This window comes from Cebidichthys violaceus, unplaced genomic scaffold (genome assembly GCF_023349555.1).
Source record: "Cebidichthys violaceus isolate CVI_PGR_0920_01 unplaced genomic scaffold, fCebVio1.0.p SCAF_4, whole genome shotgun sequence".
In the NCBI taxonomy this organism is placed as follows: domain Eukaryota; kingdom Metazoa; phylum Chordata; class Actinopteri; order Perciformes; family Stichaeidae; genus Cebidichthys; species Cebidichthys violaceus.
The window spans coordinates 480,154-488,029 of record NW_027176594.1 but is presented as its reverse complement, the minus strand read 5'-3'; the positions used below and the strand labels follow the sequence as shown (position 1 = coordinate 488,029).

General features: G+C 42.0%; 1 protein-coding gene across 2 annotated transcripts; it reads left to right on the top strand.

Annotated features, from left to right (window-relative positions):
• Positions 1–3,144: 3,144 nt before the first annotated feature.
• Positions 3,145–7,876, top strand: LOC137885244 (E3 ubiquitin-protein ligase TRIM21-like). 2 transcript variants are annotated; one of them, XM_068727423.1, is made up of 2 exons: positions 3,145–3,246; positions 5,544–7,876. In XM_068727423.1, the coding sequence occupies exon 2, from the start codon at positions 5,552–5,554 to the stop codon at positions 7,187–7,189; it is 1,638 nt and encodes a 545-aa protein (XP_068583524.1). In that variant the 5' UTR covers positions 3,145–3,246; positions 5,544–5,551; the 3' UTR covers positions 7,190–7,876. The 2 variants fall into 2 exon arrangements, with proteins under 2 accessions (XP_068583524.1, XP_068583525.1); XM_068727424.1 differs by lacking the exon at positions 3,145–3,246 and adding an exon at positions 3,597–3,958.

The window sequence follows — 7,876 nt, the reverse complement described above, 5'->3', positions numbered from 1 at the left end:
CCTTTCCTCTCTCCTCGCATGGTTTCCTAAGACGCAAGGAAAAGACACAAGTGAGGGACACAGGGATGCAATTAGGAGACTTGGGATGTAACCCTAAGCAGCCTAAAGGCTCATTTTGAACTTCTAGTTTCCTTTTTGTCGGTTCCTTTTTGGTAATCTGTCTTTCAAATACAAGAAATTCTGAATGAATTACCGTTTGATTGTGACATCAATACTTAACAAAAAACACGAACGTCTCCTTTGTTTATTTGCAGGTACAAGCGCATCTACCAGGAGTGCGGAAATAAAAGCTCTCACTACTTCGTTGAGTGTGTCTAAACCTAATTCACTGGAGGGATTCACCTTCTGATGACAGTAGTAAAGCGAAGCAGCATGCAACGTCCAACAGTGTCTGCCCTTTGTTGTAGAAAAAAGTGACACAATGTGTACTTATGAGGGAATGTCCTCCAAAATGTGCATGTCATTAAAGAGTATTGAAAGGCTTTCAATTGCACTGTACTTACTAAAGAGTCCAATATTTAAAGTCACGGATGTAAGGAACCCAGTTCAAAAAACATCAACTGCAACATCGTCCCCCCAGTATCTCAATAGACAATTCAATGGCAACATACTGTAAGTCAGATTTATATTAGTATCATCATAACATTATACAGTATTTTACTGCTAACGCATGCAGCATATATACTGTACAATTCAGACCCTTGTGCCTCACTGGGGACATTTTGGCCTTTTTAATTTTTAATTTTATGATGATTTTGTCTGTGTTAATGCATAATATGTCATAGAAATGTGTTTTAGTTCCAATTTTTTTAAGTTCAACTTCAGCTTAAAAGATAAGTCGGAGCAAAAAATAACAATATCAATGTTGTTGCTAATCATTGACATATCCCAGCCTCTGATAAGCTCCCATAAAAGTATATGGAAACAAATTCATTGTTAATGTTTCATAAAAACAACAGTCACATTATGTAAAGAGACTGGCAATTAAGGGGTTGAAATATTTAACACAGTGAAAGAGGAAAAAAATATGAATATATAATATTTTTATAGATTTTTTTTCACACAGACATTTTTGTCCTCTAGCGACATCAGAGCAATTCTTACTTTTAAGTGAGGCACAAGAGTTAAACAGACCATAATACTGCTGCAGTTATGTTGTTGTTGTTGTATATCAACAGTTTGAGGACATTTGATTCAGACATTCATGATTATGACTTTAGTGATCACCTGACTTTTCCTCTGTTACCACTAGCAGTTTGACATTTTAGCTTTTTAGTAAAATATTTTGACAACTATTCGATGGGTTGCAATAGAATGTGCTACAGATATTGATGGTGCCCAAAGGATGAATCACAATGATTTAGGTCAGAGTTCTTCAATGTTTTTCAGGCCAAGGACCCCCAAACTGATAGAGAGATGGAGCAGGGACCCCCTACTAAATATATTGTATAAAATAGTGTTTTATATTAAACTGGGCCTAGTGCCATGTATAAACATACCTTGTTATTGAGCATTCAATACTAAGCTATTCAAATAATACACAGTTTATATGTTCATGTCTTTATTTTAAAGGTACAGTGAGGAGGGAGGCCGTGACACTGACATTCATAAACACACCTTCTCAACTGATACCAATGCCAATATCAACATTGTCTGTCAATTGCATGATAATCATGCATACAAGCTATTCAAATTGACGTTTCTATTTTAAACATAAATGTGGAAACGAAAAATGAGTGACGGCCTATTAGTGCCACTGCTATGCATAAACATACCTGTTATCTTGCATACAAAAGCATAAAGATCAGGTGTCCACACCATACTTGAGGACTCCACTACGTCTATCTAACAGATGGGTTTTCTGGTTACTTTGTGGATTCACTTTTTACATTTAACAGGAAATAAACTCGTAGGAGTATCACTGTTTGTTTAAGGTTAATTTTCTTTAACATAATCTAAAATGAACTCTAAACCCATAGAAGGACTTTAATGTAATCCATCATCATTCTCAGTACTATAAAAAAGTACTGAGCTCTAACGCCACCTGACACCGAAACAACATTAGCATCAGTCATTTTACATTATGAAAGGAATACTTCACAATAAGTACTTTTACTTTTAACAAGAATGTATTTGTTGTACTTTTCTTGACCTAAAGGAGTGAGAAAATAAATACATGTTGAAATGTGAAAAGGTTCAAAGATGAAAGAATCAAAGACCTTTCTTCTTGACTGATGCGCCTCACCAAACATGAATCTAGCAGATGACACATGTTCAACCATTATCTCACACACCTTTGATTTAATGCTAGGACCTAAAAAGAATACATCACGTGTCTTCTTAAAATCATGCTTTTAAACATATAGATCTCCGTCCACACGACGTTTCGGCCATCATTTTCGAAATGATCTCCGTCCAGACTCCACGCCTGAAAACGAATCTCACGTGACTCTTCACGTACACTGGACACGCGGCGATGTAAACAGGAAGTAGATTGTTGTATTTTTGTAACTAAGCAACCAGAGTAATAAAGTAGTCTTTAATGATCTTAAGTACGTGTTTGATACTTAAGATCTTCTCTATAATCTTCCTCTATAAACTTATGTTTCCTCCACAGACATGCAGACTTTAACTGGACAACAGCTGCTAGTAAAGACAACAAGGTCAGCAACGCCTGTAATCAGTTGTCCGCGTTAAATTAACCTGGTAGTCGATCGCGGGTGTCTACGTCATCGTTTCCAAACTTATGCGTTTACGTCCGTTCAGACGAATACGCTACCCGGAGTTTTCAAACATATCTGTCTACGGGAGCGTTTCTAAACTCCTCAGTTTACGGTGCTCGAAAACGCCGGCGTAGTGTGGACGCTCAGTGTAAACGTAGCAAAACATATGCGTTTTCAAACGAAAATGGAGGAGTATGGACATGGCCTCAGGTGTGTCTGAGTTCAGGAGGAAAGGACCAGGTGAACCCCCCCCCCCCCCCCCCCCCCAAACTCATGTTGTTTGAATGTCAGGGTTTTCCTCAAAGAGTCAGTAGAAGCTCCTTCACAGAGCTCCACTGAGAGGAGGAGCCGCTCTGAGAGAGGAGAGCTGCTGAGTCACTTCTCTTGAAGTGAAAGTGAAAGTATTTCTGAGCGACAGCAGAGCTGCAGTCGAGACAAGTCTCTCTGTTTCTCTCTGATGAAACATTTAACTGAATCCAGCAGCTTCTTTTCAACAACACAACAGAGTCTCTGACAAACTGTGGTGAGTACACTGTTCTACAGAGAAACTCAACATCTGGTCAACAGTGAGTTCAAACCAGGATCCACACCAAAGATCAAAGTAGCAGCAGATAGACTAGGCCTGCTAGAAGCTAACTAGCCTAGCTGTTACTCCCTTTGGATTGTCCAAACACAGAGAACAGCATCTGACTCAACGTGTGGATTTACTGATTGATCACAGAGGAACAACATTGATATTTGATATCTTACATAATTATGAGGAAGTTCAGCTGATCATATTTACTGTGTTTCAACTCAAACACTTCAGCTCCACTCAGACAGGAAGTTCAACTCAGACTCAAACTGAGGTCCAAATACGTCACAGTAAATAGTAATGTGTTCATTATTAAAATGGAATTAAAAATGTTTAGGCTACTCACAAATTATATGAATTCACTTTAATAACAATATATAAGCAGCAGGTTATCAGTTTTATTATTTAATGTGTGATGTGACAGTAATGGAGGGATCACTGTGTTTATTGGAGTTTCACATTGAATTTAACTATGATTTTGCAAACGATTGCATCGCTGCTGTTTGCAGATGATGTGGTCCTGATGTCTTCATCGGGCTGTGACCTCCAGCACTCACTGGATCGGTTCACAGCCGAGGGTGAAGCGGTTGGGATGAGGATCAGCACCTCTAAATCTGAGGCCATGGTTTTCAGCAGGAAACCGGTGGATTGCCCACTCCGGGTAGGGAATGAGTCTTTACCCCAAGTGAAGGAGTTCAAGTACCTCGGGGTCTTGTTCGCGAGTGAGGGAACAATGGAACGTGAGATTGGCCGGAGAATCGGAGCAGCTGGGGCGGTATTGCAGTCGCTCTACCGCACCGTTGTGACGAAAAGAGAGCTGAGCCGCAAGGCAAAGCTCTCTATCTACCGGGCAATCTTCGTTCCTACCCTCACCTATGGTCATGTGGACTGGGTCATGACCGAAAGAATTAGATCGCGGGTACAAGCGGCCGAAATGGGTTTCCTCAGGAGGGTGGCTGGCATCTCCCTTAGAGATAGGGTGAGAAGTTCGGTCATCCGTGAGGGACTCGGAGTAGAGCCGCTGCTTCTTTGCGTGGAACGGAGCCAGTTGAGGTGGTTCGGGCATCTGGTGAGGATGCCACCTGGGCGCCTCCCTAGGGAGGTGTTCCAGGCACGACCAGTTGGGAGGAGACCCAGAGGGAGGCCCAGGACCAGGTGGAGGGACTATATCTCCACACTGGTCCTGGGAGCGCCTCGGGATCCCCCCAGTCAGAGCTGGCTGATGTGGCACCGGGAAAGGGAAGTTTGGGGGTCCACCTGCTGGAGCTGTTGCCCCCGTGACCCGATCCCAGATAAGAGGTTGAAGATGAGATGAGATGAGATGATTATGATGACGACTTTATGGTGTAGTATAGGTGATTGTTAAAAAAAAACATGCTTTTCAATCCCGCCGGCGGATTTTGGGGTTCAGAGGGTACATTTAATCATGACTGGTTAACATTAATGCAACCCCAAACAACCCCTGTGGAATAGTTGTTCCCTTACATAATCATATAGCATGCAGACCTGCACGAACAAAACATTTATCACGTTTCAGACATCACATGAATTCCTGTGATGTTACTCATATCAATGTTATCTCTTCCAACTTTCCTACAGCAGCAGTATTAATAATTGAATTTAGTTTCAAGATTATATCATAATATTTACTGTCTATTATATATTTCCCATTATTTGTGGAAGCCAAATTAAATGTTTTGGAATGAAGATCTTCATGTTATCACTTATTTCCTGAGCTTAGTGAGCTCATAGAAATACCACCACTGAACTGTACATCTGAGCTCTCCTTCTCTTACATCATGGTCCAGGACCTGACTGTGTAATGAGCTGTCTTAGTAAATCAGACGCTGAAGACATTCAGAGTGTGACTATTAATTCATTAACAACCATGGAGCATATTTGAATTGCAGCATTTTCTTATTAAATTTGGCCCTCAGGTGCAAAATAGAAACTGCATTCAGAATGACCCTCCTTATATTCCACTAATTAGACCGCACCGTCTTTCTGTATTTATGTTAACATACCTATATCATTTTGTGACTACATCTTGCATGATTGTGGCGCTATTTGGAGACAAAATTTTACAAGCACCATTGTAAAGTACTTTAACCTGCTTCTGTAGTAGTACTGTCTCCATGACCACGTTTCACCATGATGACAATCACAGAGACCCACAACCTGAAAACAATACAACCCTATCGCTACTGGTAAAGATATGTAATAACAGTTTAGTTTTTTGTCCCCAGATCGAGATATGTCTGCTGCCAGCTGTCTGCTGACTGAGGATCAGTTCCTGTGCTCCATCTGTCTGGATGTGTTCACTGATCCAGTCACCATACCATGTGGACACAACTTCTGTAAAGCCTGCATCACTGAAAACTGGAACGTTAACGTCCAGTGTCAGTGTCCCAACTGTAAAGAGGTGTTCAACTATAGACCTGAGCTGCGGGTCAACACCTTCATCTCTGAGATGGCTGCTCAGTTCAGACAGTCACCTCAACAGAAAGCCAGCAGCTCAGAGCAACAAGAGTCCAAACCAGGAGAAGTTCCCTGTGACGACTGCACTGGAACCAAACTGAAGGCCCTGAAGTCCTGCCTGGTGTGTCTGGCCTCCTACTGTGAGACTCACCTGGAGCCTCATCTGACAAAACCAGGTCTGAAAAGACATCAGCTGATCAACCCTGTGGAGAACCTGGAAGACAGGATGTGTACGAAGCACGATAAACCTCTGGAGCTGTTTTGTAAGACCGACCAGATGTGTGTCTGCACGCTCTGCACTTATTCAGACCACAAGAACCATGATGTTGTTCTCCTGAAAGAAGAATATGAAGGAAAGAAGGCCGAGCTGGGGAAGACTGAGGCTGAAATCCAGCAGATGATCCAGAAGAGACGAGTGAAGATTCAGGAGATCAAACACTCTGTGGAGCTCAGTGAGGAAGATGCAGACAGAGAGATAGCAGAAGGTGTTCAGGTCTTCACCGCTCTGAAGGAGTCTGTTGAGAGAAGCCAGGCCGAGCTCATCGACACCATCAAAGAGAAGCAGAGAAAGACAGAGAAACAGGCTGAAGGCTTCATCACAGAGCTGGAACAGGAAATCTGTGAGCTGAAGAAGAGAAGCACTGAGGTGGTTCAGCTCTCACGCACTGAAGACCACCTCCACCTCCTCCAGAGCTTCAGGACCCTGAACGCCGCTCCACCCACCAAGAACTGGACAGGAGTCAGAGTCAGTCCACCTTCATATGAGGGGACTGTGGTGAGAGCTGTGAATCAGCTGGAGGAGACGCTCAGTAAACACATGAAGAAGCTCACTGAGGCCGAGCTGAAGAGGGTCCAGCAGTCTGCAGTGGATGTGACTCTTGATCCTGATACAGCAAATCCCAACCTCATCCTTTCTAATTATGGAAAACAAGTTCAACATGGTAATGTAAGAAAGAGTCTCCCAGACAATCCAGAGAGGTTTGATGGATATTTAAGTGTCTTAGGAAAGCCGAGTTTCTCTTCAGGAAGATTTTACTTCGAGGTTCAGGTTAAACAGAAGACTGACTGGGAATTAGGAGTGGCCAGAGAGTCGATCAACAGGAAGGGAAGCATCACTCTGACTCCTCAGGATGGTTACTGGACGATATGGTTGAGGAATGAGAATGAGTACAAAGCTTGTGCTGGCCCTCAAGTCCTTCTCTCTCTGAAGTCTCGGCCTCAGAAGGTGGGGGTGTTTGTGGATCATGAGGAGGGTCTGGTCTCCTTCTATGACGTTGATGCTGCAGCTCTTATCTACTCCTTTACTGGCTGCTGCTTCACTGAGAAGCTCTACCCATACTTTAATCCATGTTATAACAAAGGTGGTAAAAACTCTGCTCCTTTGATCATCTCTCCTGTCAATCACACTGAGTAGAACAAACACTTGATCTTCTACAGAGACTCTTTCATTTCATGTAACAAATCTATATTATTGGTGATTTACGGTGTAAACTTTATTGATTTTGATGTTTTTTTTCCATTTGTCTGTAAATGTTTTTCTACTTCTCCAACACACAGACATGAATCCACTGATTGATATGATCTAATGTAGTCTAATTAATTATAATAACTAATTAATTATAATAACTGCATAACCTCCATACTGGGTGCTAGGGTTGTATCCTACTGCGAGCGCCTAGAGCGTAGCCGTACAAGACTCTCAGGAAGACAATTCATCCGAAATCCTAACGATTCAGCGACGGGGTGAGATAAAAGGCCGGAGGTATTGTTCCGACACCTCCGGGAGGAACGTATGTCCTCGCAAGTGGGAGAGCCGACGGAGTTACCACCGTGTTAGGTGCGCAAGCCTACCCCGCTTTTCCCCGGGGCAGGATCCGTTCACGTTACACCTGCCACCAATAAGAACAAATTATTAAAAAAGGTATAGAGAAATGTGAATCATTTGCATGTTACTTAAATGTTACAAAATCATATTTTATATTTTGTGATTATAAGAAACGTTGCAGGACAAATTACTGAAGAGCAGTATATGAATGAGACAAAAGTAATTTTCTTTTCTCTCTTTTTCTTTTTAAATAAAAAATGATGAATAAAGTCACAA

Bases quoted from the DNA above. Each gene is read 5' to 3' on its own strand.
- LOC137885244 (XM_068727423.1), top strand. From the start codon at position 5,552: ATGTCTGCTGCCAGCTGTCTGCTGACTGAGGATCAGTTCCTGTGCTCC.